This window comes from Phalacrocorax carbo, chromosome 6, assembly GCF_963921805.1.
Source record: "Phalacrocorax carbo chromosome 6, bPhaCar2.1, whole genome shotgun sequence".
NCBI classification, from domain to species: domain Eukaryota; kingdom Metazoa; phylum Chordata; class Aves; order Suliformes; family Phalacrocoracidae; genus Phalacrocorax; species Phalacrocorax carbo.
The window spans coordinates 34,143,264-34,160,698 of NC_087518.1; the positions used below are offsets into that span (position 1 = coordinate 34,143,264).

Here is a 17,435-nt window from a genome sequence, read left to right on the forward strand (position 1 = left end):
CAGTTTGTATAACAGACATCCCATAGCAAAGAACAGTAAAAGTACTTGAAATTTTGAAATACTAAAAAAACCTCCAGCTTCACCCACAGTAACACTTAGTAGAAGAGGAAGAGTGACAGTTTCAGCCAGCCTTGAGGGGAAAAGTAATTCTGGTGCCAGTAGTGAAGGTGTTTTCCTGTTTGGAGACAGTTTGAAACACTAATTCTTAAAAAATTCAGAGACAAAAGGTCTAAGGCAGAAGCTTTCTCCGAAGTCTAGATGGGAACAAAAGATAATTTCCAAAAACTTACTCATCTCTCAGCCTCTGTATCTCATTAAGTGTGAGTAAGATAGGCAATACAACCACCACAAAGAAGCTGGAATTTCTCAGGCTGCCTAAGACAGTCTCCACTCTGTCTGGAGTGAAAACCCAGGAGCCAGAAAATCTTATCTCCACTTCTCATTTCAGGAACTCTCTGATGTGACTCACTCTGCTCAATTTCCTCCAAACAGGCAAAAATACACATTCAAGAATCTAACCTAAGGCCAAGGATCACTTGCACTGGCACTGAAACATGAAACTGAACAAAGGAGCAAAGGAAACAACTCACACCTTGAGTGAAGGTAAAAGGAGGGCTGGTCTTAACACCAAGTACCCAGTTGCCTGAAGTTGCAGGTGAAACTGATCCCATGCAGAACTTTATTATTTCTAATACTAGCATCGGAAAATATGGCAGAGAAGCTCCTGGGGCCATGCCGCTCTTCATGCACATGTAAGAAAGAATAATTGTACAACCCATGCATAGACCCAGCACTGTTGATTTTACTGCCCAGGTCTGTTCCATAATCCCACAGGCTGAGCAGGTGAGATATCCCTTTTCTCAGAGCAGAATTATTATTATAGCTAAACCAGCCCAGAGACAAAAATATTAGTAGATCAGCACAAGAAATAAAAATAATCTACTTTTGTCTGTCAATCTATGTCCAGAATTCTGCAAGTAAGACTTCATACAATTACATTTCCCATCCATCTTTTCTTCTTCATTCTGATTTTATCCTAGGGAACTGCATTCCCAACACCGTGACTAAGGAGGGACACACAGTTTCCTCATATCTTTGCTCCATGAATGCAAATGCATCTTGAAGAAAAGCAGCTGCAGCTGAAAGAACCTTATAGCCAGCATGTCATAGATCCCACGGAAATTAAGTCTCATCAATTAAACAATTCATTCACACTGTTCATCTCTACAGACCACAAAGTAACAGCTGGGACTCTGAAATGATCACCTGCACACCATGCTTTCGTTGTGCCCCCAACATATGCTGTAAGGCACGGACACTAAGGGCAGGGAAGGACGACTAAAGGACAGCAGAGCCCTGAAAAATAAACTCAGCAGACTGTTTTCACTGACCAAGGGGATCCTGTGGTAGGAAGCATGTGTTCAGTACTTCAAAGTGGGTTAGAGTAGCAATCCTGGGACAGGCAGGTGATATTTACAGTCATTCAGAAGGAGAGCTAGGAGAATGACACTTCCTAGCAGGGAACTCTAGACTGTCTGAACAGTAGAAATATTCTGTGAAGTCCACTCTAAAGAAATACCTTCCCAGGTGCCTATTAGAAATTTGTGTTTAAGTCTGGGGAAGAGGAAGCAGCTAGGAAGGCTCAGAAAGGATGTGATGGGCTCTTTGTAAGTATCAAGGAAGTAAAGAAGGTGATCAGAAGCTTTCTGTATATAAAGGAATAAAGTTGGTACAAAAACCCAAATGGAAACAAACCATCTGTGAGTAAATGTAGACTGGAAATTAGGAGGCAGTTTCTAGCCAGCAGAGCAACGAGGTTATAAAACAGCCTTCCATGAGTAGCAGAACAAACAACCTGGTTTTCATACAGATCTTGTTTAGTTTCTGAAAGGGCTCATATGAGAGCATTATTCATGAAAGCAAGGTATAAAGGACACAGCAGAGGCCCTTTAGACTCCTGTATGCTGAAAGTTGGCTTGTATTGTTAGCCTTCAGTGCAAAAGCAAGTCTCTGGATTCTGAACTGACTGACTATACATCCACAGATCCAAAAGATGTGAACACCAAGACAGATAACATTATTATCCTGCATTTGTTCTGTCTTCATTGTTAATATGAGGAGCTGCTAACCAACAGATGTTGAAGAAAAATCTTCATTCAAAGCTTATTAAAATGAGTGGGTCAAGCAGCAGAGCAGGCCTGTGATCTTTGATGTCCACGACAGTAATAATTTACAACAGTATATTTCATTTGCATCAGTGTCTTAGGCATTCTTCTGTTCAACAAGGGTGTATTCTCACTCTGGATTAAAAATAATTGCAAGTGCAGCTGAAAGTTAACCCTTATTTTATTTTCTCTCTTGTTTGAGAGTTACATGCGATGGAAATTACCTACTTAAAAATTCTATTCTTAATATTTTCCTGTAATACAACAATGGGCTAAACATACCCTTACACCTTGTGCCCTGCTGTCAAAAAGCTCAATAAAAGGAAAAATTTATATAGCTGAAGTCCAAACTGATTGTTTCCCTTTTCCTGACTCTGGCAACCTGGATTGGCCTAATGGCTTGAGAGGATCCCATGGTGAGCTTCACTGCAGCACAATGCATACTTAACACATTTATGTAATATTAATATTCCTTTTCTAGTCACATGCTGTTCAGAGGCTAAATAGCAAAATAAATATAAGGTTGTTTTGACATGAAGATATTCCTGGCTCACAGGTTTTTTTGCCTATTCTCAAATGAAATGTTACATTTGATATTGAACTGCAATCCAGTTTCTTCCTTTTAAATTGTCATGCAAGTTAACTAGCATAGTCTGGGCACTGAAAGCAAGCTTGAAAAAGCAGGTCAGAGACCCGCACAGTAAATTGATCCAGGGTTTTGGCATGATAAGCCAATCTGATCTGAACTGTGTTTCTACAGCCAGATGACTTCTGCTACCTGACCTTGTTCAATTACATCTGGCTTTGATATCTCCACATACAGCTGCAGTACAACCGCACCTTCTCTTCCCCGTTCCTCATTTCAATCCAAATTGACAAAACAAGTGACAGTTGTCAGTAGTCAGTAACAGTTTCTCAAAAATTCCACTGGAGACAAATTAGCTTTTAACTACAGATCAGAAAATCTCACAAGCCTTCATGCATGAGGGTTAACCCATCTGGGCTTTCAACCCGGCTTTTTCAGGGATCCTTTCTGTTACCGAGTTACTCAGAAAGGAAAGCCAGTGCATTTCCTTTGTAACCATCAGTTACTGCGTACTAAACTTTGCCACTCAGTGACTTCAGCTGAAGGCAGTAAAACACAGAACATAATGCAGGGGAAAGGAGACATTTCAGATACTCAACCTATCTGAATGTTGCAGTGTGCATCAAAATGTAATTTAGCCTTAGAGCTGGACTCCTGACATTCATTCAGCCCAGGAGAGGAGCTGAAATGCTCTACGCAGTGCTTTGCTTGAATTTTAGAAGTAGGTTCTTGACTCAAGTCTGGTCGAAAAATACTGTTACTGACGATGCAGAATTGATCTGGAGAAAAAGGAGAAGCTATGAACCTTCTATTTGCAAGGGTTCTCTTTTGTGAGGATCTAATCTTTGCAGGCATGAGGACGTTTAAGTGGGAAGTCCATTTACACTTTCATAAGCATGCACACCTAACATAACCCCACTCAATTGTTTTTCACTGCTTTTGTAGTAATCTTAGCACTTGAATTTCATAGAATAGCCCACATCGGAAGGGACCTCAAAAGACCACCTGGTCCAACCTTTTGTGGGGAACGAAGCCTAGATGAGATGATCTAGCACCCTGTCCAATCATATCTCGAGAACCTCCAGCGATCTGCCCTACTTTTATCTGGCACAGCTTTTTCAGTGATATCTAAAGGGAAGGCTAGTAAGATACTCAACCTTTCTGCTTTTATGGCAAAGACTTTAGGAATCCAGTTTGCAGATGGAAGTCCTACAACAGCCTCAGGTATACTCACAGCAAGAAGAGAAGGGAAAGAGACAGTCAAACGTAAAAAAACAGAAAACTGGGCAGAACTGCTCTAGAAATCCTTAATAAGACAAAACACCCACCTTCCTCTGCTAGCACCTATGCCTCAGAAACTGCTACAGACCTATCACTTGGTATAACTACAGCATTGTGTCTGTTTCATTGCAGATACTCTGAGCTGCTCTAGCTGGACTGCCAATAGAGGAAGAAAATGCAGCTGCATTCATATTACCCACCTGTGCTTTGCTCATAACACATTTAAGCTACCCATTTGATTATTTTAAATTTTTTTTAGTGTGCCTTTTAGCATATTATTCTGCTGTTAGCTTCAATACCGGCACATAACTGGATTCCTTAAACTACATTCAGAATCCGTATTTGTTAAAAAAATAGCATTTAACATACTCCATGTATTTAAAGCCACAGTTTCCAATTTTTTTCAGAAGACGACCCTAATGTGAATTGTAGCTAGAGCTACAGAGTGGTATAAGGCTAGAGGATATGAAGACTTAAGATAAAGTAGCTGTATTTTGACATGTCAAGCTACTGCTTACATCTAGTAGACACTCCAGAGCTAATTTTTAAGGGCACTGCACTCACAAGTGGAAACCTCCTCCAAGATTATTTGAAGACTGTTTGTCCACCTCAGCAGCCAAAAAAAAAACCAACAAAGAAACCCTGGGAAAAACATTCAGAAAGAATGCTCAGTATCCATACACACTTCCTGAACAGAGGAATTTTTCTTGGGGGGTGGTGGTGACACATAATAAGGAAGAAAAATATTTCTACAAAGTTACTATAAGAAGACACAAATATCACAGCCTTAATACCACCACAAGGCCCCACAGAAGTGCAGTTAAGTGTGACAAGAAGAATGTATTTGTCCCCTATCAGCAGTTTCCATCACCCAACTATTTCACTCAACGCACATGAAGCCATTCCCTCATCAGGAACACTCACAGTGCCTCTCTTCTCCACCTGTTTTCATCAAACCTGGAGGAGTATAGTAGCACTGATGTCCATGTCATGATCTCAATTTGAGTTGACATTTATTACCACCTTCAAGAGTTATTGAACAGAAAAAGCATAGTCACAGGAGCCTCTCATAATGGATGCAATAGAGAACAAAGGCTATAAATTGGGCAGGAGTGTTGATCTGCTTGAGGGTAGGAAGGCTTTGCAGAGGCATCTGGGCAGGCTGGATCAATGGGCTGAGGTCAATTGTATGAGATTCAACAAGGCCAAGTGCCATGTCGCGCCCTTTTGTCACAACAACCCCATGCAACGCTACAGGCTTGGGGAAGAGTGGCTAGAATGGTGCTTGGCAGAGCAGGACCTGGGGGTGCTGGCTGACAGCCTGCTGAACATGAGCCAGCAGTGTGCCCAGGTGGCCAAGAAGGCCAACAGCATCCTGGCTTTTATCAGAAATAGCGTGGCCAGCAGGAGCAGGGAAGCGATCGTGCCCCTGTACTTGGCACTGGTGAGGCCGCACCTCGAACACGGTGTTCAGTTTTGGTCCCCTCACTACAAGAAGGATATTGAGCTGCTGGTGTGTGTCCAGAGAAGGGCAACAAAGCTGGTGAAGACTTTTCCTCCAGACCCTTACAAGGAGTGGCTGAGGGAGCTGGAGTTGTTTAGCCTGGAGAAGAGGAGGCTGAGGGGAGACCTTATGGATCTCTACAACTACCTGAAAGGAGATTGTAGTGAGGTGGCTGTTGGTCTCTTCTCCCAAGTTACTAGAGATAGGATGAGAGGAGACAGACTCAAGCTGCATCAGAGGAGGTTTAGATCGGATATTAGGAAAAATTTCTTCACTGAAAGAGTGGTCGGGCATTGGAACAGGCTGCCCAGAGAGGTGGTAGAGTCACCATCCCTGGAGGTGTTCAAAAAACATGTAGACGTGGGATTTCAGGGCATGATTTAGGAGGCATGGGGGTGCTGAGTTGGCAGTTGGACTTGATGATCCTAGAGGTCTTTTCCAACCTTAATGATTCTGTGATTTTATCTCCCCCAACAAACAAATGCTGTTACACCAACATTTTAATCCACTGCAACACACACTGCAATACCGGCACAACCCAAGTCAATGTAAGGGTAGGTGAATTTTTACAAGGCCATGTGGCTCAAACAATCTGATGATAGAAAGGGCATAAACAACAACAGTGCGACTTTATAGTCATTTGGGTCCAGTCCAAAGCCTACAAACCACAATGGAAATCAAGCTCCATAGGTAATATAGAAGAGAAAAAAATTATGTCAATGCTTACCCTTATGGTCTGGCTACAACTACTCAAGAAAAATATCTACTATCCTATCTTAATTATCATTACATTGGTTCACTGTTACCTAATTTGAGATATTTACAAGGCTTTTCCTCGGAACAATGGTTTTTAGGACATCACTGTGAAGAGACGAGATGTTACTTGGCCAAATAAATAAAAAAATCTTAATTTCTTGGGAAATAGTGCCAAACTAACTCACTGCCATGGTTAGATATGAGTAATCCCATTAAAAAGGAAAGTCCCTCCATGCAGTTTTATTGGAGGCAGGCTGTCTCTGGTTTGAGACCCGTTGCCCCATGCCATCCTCTTTGCACCCCTGAGGCCCACAAAGTGACGCACTAACAATTACCGCCAACAGCGGGGGATTTCTGTCTTTGGCCTAAAAGACAACAGGAAGACTCCTATACCTCAGCATGGCATAAGAAACTACTTATGAATAAGGTGGGTGCTTGGGAAGACAAAAGCATTAAGGAGAACAGGATAAAGTTCTACTTTGCCTATTACAAAGTCACAAACTTATTTTCTCAAGCCATGCCAGGTCAAGCCAGGTGCCTGCTCTCCTCATTGAGGACAAATTGATTTGAAGTTTAGCTTCTATCTTAGGTTTGCCATAAATACTTCCTTTGCCATCCTTGCCCTTGCTCATCAGCGTTACCATTGTTTGTTGCTAGTTCCTTCCAAGCATCATAACTGAAACGGGACAATAAAGCTTTCAACAGCTACGGCCACACAACAGGCTTCTGTACTCAAGGGAATGAAGTATCCTGTTCTAGTTAAAAATAAAAAGGCAGGGTTCATTCAAACAAGCAAGCTCTATAAAACCTTCTTAATGCTAAAGCTTCAAAAAAGATGAATAAGAACATCAGATACTATGCTAAATTAGTAGACAAAGTAATCAAAGAAGAAACTACACACAAAAGTTATCAAAACAAAAGTAGATCTTCTAGACTCTTGAAAGAAACTTAAAGAACTAACACTCCAATAATCCTACAGGCCTTTACTACTGAACTGCCTTAAGCAACCACCTCATCTCCACAAGACTCTCTCAGTCTTATGATCCTAAAGGGCAGTTTACCCAGACACATATTTTATCACTTTCCCTGGCAAATCCAGAACAACTGAGATGGTAGGCTTGTTTTCCTACTTAAAGCCCTTCTCAACTTTTCATCTTCTAAGATACAGCTGATAAGAATTTGGTTTACCTTACTTGGGCTCTAGTAATTTTCCTCATAGTGATGATATTAGTCTGTGCCTGAAAACGTAACTAACAATAGCATCTGAAGTAATAAAGTGTTAGAATTTTTTTTGTTAATATTTAGAGCAGCTTAAAGTAGTTCAGCAAGCAACTTTAATTATTAAGTGATAAATCACAAACCAAATTCTAATAAAAATTCCATTTCTGTTAAGCACCTCTAAATGCTGTATTTAGATACGCATGCTTGTATTTTACTGATGTTTTCATGCATTACATCTTATCTTATATAGTACACTGTCTGAGTGTTGTATATGTACATTATAGTGTACGTTTACTCTTTTAAGTTTAAGAATTTTAGAAATTAATGTTTACAATGACTATTTGTATTAATAGATTAGCTCAGTTCAAAGTGACCTATAATACAGCCCTTAAAAGATGTGGCTATGCAGAAACTCATTTGTGGACATATTCTGAAACTTCTTTAAAAACTTCTAATCTTTAAAAAGTGATTATTCCCTCTTTTTTGGAGTAAGCACTTGATACAAGACCATGTTCTTACTTCAACACTACAAGGAACCGATTCTCTTTCTTTCAACAGACAAAATTTTCAGTAAGTTGGTGTACATTATTCATTCTAGGCATCTATGACTTCGTGATGAATCTGTGTGGAGCTTGTCTAACTCATCAAGGGGAACCCATCCATAATGGAAGGTGAGCAGGAGGTAGATGTATATCTCTTTAACGTATGTAAACAGTAACCGAGGGCTTCTCAGGGCATTAAGCTCGCTCTGTCCACGGCCCGCCGCCCCGCGCTGTAAATGCCTCGCCCGGCCACGGGCCCGTGATGGCAGCTACCCGCCGCAGGGCCCCGGACCTGGGAGCCGAGGGAGAGGAGAAAGGGGTGCATGGAGAGACACACCCCACACACCCCCCCCCCCCGGCCTCGGCGGCCGGCCCGAAGGCATAACGCGCCCCCTCCCAGCCGGCCGCGCCGACCGACGGCCTCCCGGGCCAGGCACCCCTTCGCCTCACGATGGAGTGGCGCCGGCAGCGGCTGCCCCGCCCCCGGGGCGGGAGCGACGCCTTCCCGCCGAGGAACGGCGGCGCGGCCTGGTCACCTCACGGGCCGGAGGCGCCGCCATGGCGGCCGTGCGGGATGTGGAGATCGACCCCGAGGGCACGTTCAAGTACATCCTGGTGCGCCTACAGCGCCCGGGCGGCGGGGAGCAGCGCGACGTCGTCCGCGGCACCAAAGCGGCCGAGTTCCACAGTGGGTTACAGGCTGGGGCTGGGGAAGCGGTCGTTAGCGGGGTGTCCCCGTCCGTGTCCCCGTCCGTCCCCCCCAGCAGCGTCCCTCAGGACGTGTGAGTCGGCCGCCGGCTCCCAGGCGAGGCTGAGGCGGAGCCCCTGGCCTGCGGTGGCCGGTGTTAGCGGGAGTAGCTCTGAAACCCCAGGTTTTTTCCCCCTTTATAGGAAGAATTCTCTCACGAGAGTATGTCAAGCGGGTCAATATCTCTGTCGGATGTAATTTCCAAACCTGATAAACCTTATTTAGGAGAGTGTGACGTGTTAACTAAGTAAAAAAACGTGAAATAGAGAACCTTAATTACAGCTTTTCAATGTGTCAAGGGAAGGCTCCCTTTCTTGCAGGTGAAGGAGGGGACCGGGAGAAAAATAGCTGAAAAAAAAGAGTTCTAGAGTATTTGATGCCGAGTGCATATTCTAATGGCTCTAACCGTTCTTCTTGTGCAGATCACATATTTGAAAAAGTAAATCCTGAAATGCAAAAGCTGGGATATGAGTGCAAGTGCCTTGGAGGAGGGAAAATTGATCATAATAGCAAAGACAAGAAAATTAGGGTATTTGGGCTCTCTACAGTAAGTGCACCTTTTGTATTCCTTGAAATCCTTTCGTCTCTGATGTTCTGGGGTTTTTTATACTATAGTGGCTTTTGGCAATTTGAATTGTGGTGTAAACGTTCAGTGGAAAACTTGCCTGGCTCATTTGTGAGATAGGTTAGAAAAACAGCAATTTTAAGGGGAGGAGAGCAAAACAAAAATAGCAGATAACTTAATGCTGAGTAATACCAACATTAAGTCATAATTAAGGCTAAAAACGGAAGTTAGCATCTCTTGACTCAAAATGTAGTCTTACTGCTGGAGGAGGAATAGCCCATTTGTAGCCACAGGGTCTTGATCCAGCTATTGTATGATCTTTATCTGCCAATAAAAACGTTGGTTGGTAGTGACTAGCTAAATAGTGAACGTTGTTCTGTGTACGTGTGGGGTGAGAAAAGTAGACCCAGTTTAGGTGTGGTGAATTTTTAATAGGTGAAGATGTAGTTTCACGTAAGTTTGGTTTGTGCGAATAAAAGTAACTTCCAAGAGTATAGGAACCAGAGCATATTTGTTACCTGTTCTGTGTATGTTCAGTTTCTTTGTGAAAGGCTCAGCAAGTAATAATGACTTTCTTGAATTTAGGGAACATGCCGTACTCTGTTTCTGATGTGGCTCTGTGATGAAGTGTAGGTGCTTGTGTAGTAATCTGTGAGTAAAGGTTTTAGGCTTCTAATGTAGACAAAGAAAACAGTTAAGATGATTTAACTTTTATAGAAAGTGATGGTTACTTCAAATCTGATTACCTTAGATGAAAGTTGGGCCTTAAATGTGTTAAGCATTTTTAAATGTTAGTGCTGCTTTTGTTCCAAGATGACTCTTGCCACCTGGAATCATAAGAAAAAAAAATTAACTGTTTAGGATTTGTATGGGTGGGAAGGCAGAGTATAATGCTCATTCAACTAAATTCTTGTGATTGTAGGTCCATGCTATAACTGTGTTTTTAGATGAGAGTTGACACCTGTATTATTAATTCAGTTGCCAATTTAGTGTCAGAGGCAGTGGTCAACTCTTGCTTTTGTAATGCAATTGCTATGGAAGATACCTTGTTTCTCTGCTTTTGGACCTTGACACTTCCAGATGAGCCCCATGTAAAAGCAGAATTTTATTACCATGAGGGCTTCTGTCAGGCAGAGACACTGGGGGTTCAGAAGACCTTAGCAGCAGGTCACAAGTTAGTATATTAATTACATTGGTTTAATGATTCTCATTATGTGGAGATTTGTTTTCAGACTCTAAAACAGACCTATCTTGGTATTTTGTAAAAACTAGAGAAAGAGTCATTGACTTCTTATGAAGTAGGTGCTGTGCTATTATTTGCAAAGCTGGATGGGGTCTTCAAAATGATTACCAAGGCAAGAGTGATCTGTAGGTCTGTTGCTTTACAACTAACAGTATAAACCTGCAGTACTTCTGACTTAACGGTATTATCTGGTATTTTTGAAAAGTTTGCATTTTGTAATCAATCAGTTATTTTAACCTGCGCAGTTTAAATGCTGGTTTACTTAAGCTGGTCCACTTGGGGCAGAATCAGTGAGGAATAAGAGTGCATGCTTTGTTTGATAATGCAATCTTGAGCTCTTTTTTCAGTCTTCCAAGTTAAGTTTCATATGAAATGTTACTGGGGAAAAAAAAGTAACCTGTAAATTACAGGTTTTTATCAGTAGACTGCACTGTTGTGCAGTAAAGGCTTTTTGACAGGGAAAAACTTACTTGTAGTTCTGAAATAAGAAATCAAGGTAATAATGGAAAGGCACCTTCTACCACAACTGTCTTAAATTTCAGTGAAGGACACTATCACCAATGATTTAAATGAGGGTTAAAAATCAAAAAATCACATGGGTCATCTGACTTTGCCTTAGTTTGGAGTTGCAGTGGCTGAAGAGCACGGATATTTAAAATTATGCCATTACCAGCTAAGGCAAGATTGCAAATAAATAAAACATGAAGACTGTGATTTCTTTAGTGGCTAGAATAGTACTCAAATGTTCACACATGTGGCTTATTCCTTTTTCCTTCAGCTGAGCCAGATCAGATGTTTGTATGCTTATACATTAAAGTAGGTCAACGTGCTCTCTGTGGTTTAAAAGAATGTTCAATAAATATGGTGGCTGAGGGGTTGGGAACATTTTTAAAACAAGCTTTCTGTTGAGAAATCATGATATGAAAAATGCATCTGCTATTACTTGAGATTGACCCCATTTCATTTATTTTCTACAACTCAGGCTGGGAGGGGAATTGGAGAGGACAACAGGAAAATAAAAGATGATAGTGCAAGAATAACTCTCTTAGAATCTGTATTTGATGTGTATATGAACTACTTGAAATATCAAATCATAACTGGGTAATTTGTATCAACAAGAACTGAATGGTTCTATGGACTTACTTTCTGTGTGTGTCTAATAAGCATTTGTTTTTTCTTACAGGGCTATGGAAAAGCAGATCATTCAGTGACTGCGGAGATACTGAAAAAAGTGTATACAGATTATGAAATTACATGGTCAGATGACAAGAAATAAATCGGCTACTTACGAACACAAAAAGCAGTTCAAAACTGGTAACTCTGAGCTGTACTGTGATAAATAAAGTTGAATGTCTCTGCTCTGTATGTTACCATAAATCTGGGCCCTGCTGTAACTTATTATATGGTTAGTGATCCCCAGATATATCGCATTTTTCAGATCATTCCTTTGCAGAATCTGCAGTTCTAAGCTTCTTGCCTCTCCTTTTGATGTGCCCTCTAATTAAACACTCCATCTTATCTCCAGTGTTTTCACCCAATCCTGTGTCACTGATATTTGTAGGATACATCAGGATTTTGCTGTCAACTTAAACACTACGGGACCAAAGCTGTTCCCTGGTCTTTTGACCACAGTGTTTTCAGTTTCCTTTATTTTCAATTGCTCTTTAGGCTTTTCAACTTTCCTATCCACATTCACAAAAATTGAGGTGGGGGAAGGGGCGGGTTGGCTATTACAGTTCTTCACCAATGATCAAAAACTTTGATTTACTCCATGGTTTTGAAAATTCAATACTTGGGTGGAACACAAGTAATGGTCAAGATCTCTTGTGTTCCTGTAAGATCCTTCCCTATAGCAGACTGATGGCAATGTCACATTCTGTTGATACTTGTTTCATTTTGATTCCTCTGTACTTCTTTTATTCCCCATGAGTACAATGATGCTTTCTTCTTTTTTTTTTAATCACAATAATTATCTTATAGTTAACTACGTCCCGGCCAGACCCAGTACACCTAGGCAGTATCTGAACTAACTTACAGTACCTGCTTCCTCCTTGTTGCCCTTCATTTTTTGGTGAAGTTAATTGCAACAGTTTCCACTTCGTTTCCTGCCAGTCCTCCTTTAATGCTGTTGAGGATTTCAAGGGAGTACCTTTTGCTCTTATGCTTGCATTGTTGACTTGCAGTCTTCGAGAGGTATTTGTATATAAATCCTGGTTCTTCCCTTTGCTGTGGTTCCTACTGCACTTATCTGCCAGTATCTGGTGGCACAGAGTGGCTTTTTCTTTTCAATGGACATGTGACTTAAAGTACGAACTGTGAAGTTTGAGAGGCATTAGTCCAGTTTCTATTACACACAAAAACATCCTGCTGTTACTGCCTTATTACACTAATTATCTGTCTTTTATCACCCTTCTGTATCTTTGTTTTGATCGGTTGGGCAGAGAGGGATTTCTGTTCTTGTCCTCAAACCTTTTAGTCCATTCCTCATTAGAAGAGTTCTAGGTATATCCATCTCAGTAATCACCTGGGAGCAGGATCCTTTGAACCAGGTGCTGCAGCTTTCATGGCTGGCACCTGCTTCCCAACACACACAGCCTAGACTTACCCCCCAGTGCCTCTATGTGCTTTTGCATCGGTTGTTTTTGCTTCTCTTGGCATTCTTGTGCAAGTCTTGGCTGCACTGCTTCAAATGCTGTGATAACCTTGATTGCAGGTTTTATTTTTTTTTTCTTAAGATTTTGGTTTCAGAACATGATTAAATGCCTGTGTACCTAGTAACCAAGAAGAGCATACAAGTCAATAACTTGAAAATTGGCCACTTCCCACTTTGATATTCCTCATGGGTTTTTTCCCCTAAGGTTTAGGAAAATAACTGTAACGGATACCATTTAATTGGTGCCAGTACACAAAACTGGTTTTTTTCAATAGCCTCATTTCCCAAAACTAGCAAATAGTCTTTAAAAGGAAGTCATCAGTTAGGATAACACCTGTTAAAACAAACAAGCTTTTTAATTTAGTTCTCTGAGACTTTTTACAATTGATTGTAGTATTTCTCTCCACAACTTACGGGAAAGAGATAACTTAGACCGGATTTCTTATTGTGATGACTCAAAAAGCAAAGGGATGGGGTGAGGGGAGAAAAGGGGTGATGATTTGGAATGAGCTGATAAATAGAGTTACCAGCTGACATCTACCTTTGTTTCTTTGTAAAAGAAACTGGGCCTGATGTAAGGGTTTGTGTCATTAAAAAAAAAATACTTCAAGGGTCTAATCTAACAATTCTGTTATTTTTCTAGTGCAATGTCATTTGGGGAAAGGCTTATTTCCCTAGCTATTAAGTAATATCTACAAGTATTACAAGTGAGGGTAAGATTTTTGTTCCAGATATGAAGAGAAGCAGGAAACTGGTCATTGGGGCGGTGGTGATTTAGCTGGTAAAAGACAGCCTTAATTCCAAAGTGCAATCACAGCCGTGGTGCGGCTGACTGCTTTTTTTTCCCCCTCTCCAATAAAACAGCAACTCCAGTAGTTTCCAAAGCATCCTTTTCAATTAGTCTACTTAAAATTCTTTTTGAAACAGTAGTTGTTAAGGCTCTTCTGTAAAGTACAGGAAATCCGGTATGATTCTATTTTAGTAGCAACATGGTCAAAATAGGGATCTTGCAGTGGACTTTCACAGCCTTCAATGATGGGAACTCTATGCAATAATTAATGAGATTTAGGGCACTGCTGTAGTAAATTTCTTTCCATCCCCTCAGGCTATTGTCCTTTTCCCCCTACAAGGAGTATCCTTGCATCCAGCTTACTGCAGTGGTTGACTGTCTCTTAAGTTCATATTTCTGCAGCGGTGCCCAATAAAGCCGCACATAAGCAGTACTTTTGATGTACGTGTTATGTAATAGATTTTTGTCCAGTTTTGGTTAAGACAAAATGTACAATGGACTTTTTTTTTGCATGAATTGTTGGTGACACGAAGCACTAGAGACCAAGTTTTATAGTTCTTTGGGTTTCTTTGAGTTTTTGGTAAGTTAATTTCTTCAGCAACATCACTACCTTCAGCCTCAGACACAGGAGTGACTTGTACGCAGCCTTTTCTGAATGCTTGCTGCCCTGCCAAACTGTTGAAAAGATTGAAGAGGTGTGAAGAGTGTTCAGTACTGCCCCCAGCAGCACCCCCCTGCAAGTTCTGAAAGTGAGTGATAGTGTATGGGCTGTTTAATTTCTGAAAGAATTTTTTTAAAAAAAGAAACCAACACAGTACAGCACTCTAGTTAGCAATCTGCTGTAACAGTGCAGTTTATCTCCTTTCCCACTTGTCACCTAAACTCAGTTCTGTCATCCTCCAGTTTCCTGGATTGCATCTGTAGGTTTAGTGGTTGGTTGTTTTAAGGAACTTCTCTTGTGTAGAAACTTCTTTCAACTCATCTTCTAAAATAGAAATCAGTTTTATTCATTTTTAAAAACAGTATGGCTATTTCCAATTACTTGATGAAATTTTCTCGAGTAACATGTCAAAATCTAAATGTGAAAATTTACAAACCACGCTAGTAAATATTCTCTGGTACACTTTTTCAAAGGCTTGAATAGAAGTCATGTATGCATTACATATGGAAACATTACAACAATTAGCGAGATTGCTAGCAGAGTAGAACACCAGTGATAAATACAATCACATCCCCCTCTGCTGGCAAAGCAGCAGAGCACGCAGGTGTGCAGTCGGTTCTGAAATCTGTTGCTGTGGTTTAATTGTATCTGAGTTGGAAGCCCAACTCTTGAGAACAACTCCTGCGCCATACTCAGATGCTGCATGGTCTGGTTCAGGCTGTGCTCAGCAAGCAGTTCTGTGCCAGACAGCTCCGGCACTGCCAAAGAATATGAGGGGGACTGGGGCCAGTCACCCGCTTCAATTTTAAATGCATATAAATGACCCTTAATTGGCATACACAGATGGTGGTTTAAGCAGAACTCCATTTTCTATGGAAAAAGAGAATCAGTCCTTCCCTTCCAGTCAGACATCAGAATTTGTCAAATATTTCAATAATGAGCATTCTTATTTTGTCAAACCAGAAGAACTCAAGAGAGGAAAAAGCAGAGATGTGAGGATTAAAACATTTCATTTAAGATATTTTTGAAGGACCAGTGGTTAAATTTTAACTGGAATCTTTAAAGGCTATTTCCATAATACATCGCTGTAGTCCTTTATCAATTATTTTAACTATGCTGCTCCTAAACACATTTCTCTCTGCAATGAATTTCTCAAAGAGGTAGATACCACCGCCAACCCCAAAATAATACGCTTTGCCTGCCAAATACACACGGCCATTTTTATCCAAGAGCTGAGCCAGTGTATCATGCAAAGCACCGTAGTAGTCAGGATTATAGATGGTCTCAGATGTGAGAATTACATCGTACTTCAGAAGGGGTTTGTTGCCGCTTAACAGGAGCTGGCTGACTTGAGACCACTCTCCGGAAAAAAACCTGCATTTGGCAAGCATGTCAGCTACACATCCTGCTTGCTTGGGCCTCTTCAAAGGAGGCTCACTAGTTTTTCTGTTGTCTCCACTGCCCGTTCTGTCGCCTCCGTTTATGCAGTTAGCCACTGCATTAGGTAAGGTTATTTCATCAATCACTGTGCTGTTGTAGTCCTGAAAATGGACTTTTTCAGCTTTACCCCTTAAAGCCACTATTCCCAGCAGCCCAGCCCCACAGCCCAGATCCAATACAGTCTTGTTGGTAAACTGTATTTCAGCCTCTGAGAAGTAGTCTATGAGATCGAAGGTGCACTCCCAGATTTTCAGTCCTCCCTCATAGACCCCTGGGATGAGATCAGAATGAGAAGAAACACTTTTAGAGACAATGCCTTCTCCATCGGCGCCATCCAAACACTTCATTTCCACTACGGACATATTTACGTAATACAGGTCTGATACTGTTTCCATGACTTTATTTTCCAGTATTTTATTGAGATCTTCAGGAATGTCGTGTTCCTTGGCAGCTTTAAAGCAGAGCTTTTTCGTTGATGGTGTCTCATCTCGCTGTTTATCGGCACCCAGCCTTGGGCTGGAGCCTGCCGCGCTATTGGCTGTTTGCTTGCTCTTTTCCATGGATTCCTGCTTGTGTTTCGGAGAGCACAGCTGTAAGTCTGTCTTGTCGCGAGCAGCTGGTTCATTGTTCTCACTTTCATCAATATTAAAATTAAATCGAAAAGCCATTTTCAGGAATAAAAAAAAAAAAGTCAGCTTAATTTATTACAGCAGGAAACACCCACCCAAGAGCAGTGCTGATACAAAGATGTTTTTCTTCTGGATGCAATGGAGGATGTTTTTATGTAGTTATCTCTGTGGTGAACAGTGCTTTGCAGGTAGACTATCTAATGTTTTGCTGATGAATCCGGTGAATTACTTCTGGAAATAGAGTGAATAGTTTTACACATCATTAAACAGCCAAATATTTGCTCAATCAAACCGTTGAATTGTAGCAGCCTAATTTTCATTTAAGAAAAATCCTCGGAACGTTTAAATCGCTGAAAGGAGCGCTACAGGTGACCAGACCTCTCACGCGATGTCGGAATATACGTGGGTAGCTTGTGTTATTCCGGTAAAACCAGCGTTTCAAGCCACGCAAAAAATACCTCCTCCCCCCCCTCCCGGAGGCTGTTAAGGCCCAGGTTCCCCTCCCTCCACCCCGGCTGAAGCATGCAAGGCTGGGAAAGGGGACCCCGGTCTCGGTTTACCCACCCCGTTTCCTTCCCTGCTGCGGTACCGACCTCCGGACACAATTGTCCTCCGCGGCTACCACATGCAGCTACCGCCCCTCCGCAAAGC

General features: G+C 41.5%; 2 protein-coding genes across 4 annotated transcripts; one reads left to right on the forward strand and one right to left on the reverse strand.

Moving 5' to 3' along the window:
- The first annotated feature begins 8,293 nt into the window (after nucleotides 1-8,293).
- LOC104040487 (14 kDa phosphohistidine phosphatase) lies at nucleotides 8,294-12,835 on the forward strand. 2 transcript variants are annotated; one of them, XM_064454586.1, is made up of 3 exons: nucleotides 8,294-8,670; nucleotides 9,226-9,350; nucleotides 11,795-12,135. In XM_064454586.1, the coding sequence occupies exons 1-3, from the start codon at nucleotides 8,379-8,381 to the stop codon at nucleotides 11,885-11,887; spliced, it is 510 nt and encodes a 169-aa protein (XP_064310656.1). In that variant the 5' UTR covers nucleotides 8,294-8,378; the 3' UTR covers nucleotides 11,888-12,135. The 2 variants fall into 2 exon arrangements, with proteins under 2 accessions (XP_064310656.1, XP_064310657.1); XM_064454587.1 differs by having other exon boundaries at nucleotides 8,525-8,743; nucleotides 11,795-12,835.
- A 2,202-nt stretch (nucleotides 12,836-15,037) lies between these two features.
- On the reverse strand, nucleotides 15,038-17,423 carry METTL18 (methyltransferase 18, RPL3 N3(tau)-histidine). Of its 2 annotated transcripts, none has more exons than XM_064454585.1 (2): nucleotides 17,378-17,423; nucleotides 15,038-17,015 (listed from the first exon to the last, which is right to left on the reverse strand). In XM_064454585.1, exon 2 carries the CDS (start codon nucleotides 16,821-16,823, stop codon nucleotides 15,762-15,764), a length of 1,062 nt encoding a protein of 353 aa, XP_064310655.1. In that variant the 5' UTR covers nucleotides 16,824-17,015; nucleotides 17,378-17,423; the 3' UTR covers nucleotides 15,038-15,761. The 2 variants fall into 2 exon arrangements, with proteins under 2 accessions (XP_064310655.1, XP_009512151.2); XM_009513856.2 differs by having other exon boundaries at nucleotides 17,349-17,407.
- Between the last annotated feature and the right edge of the window lie 12 nt (nucleotides 17,424-17,435).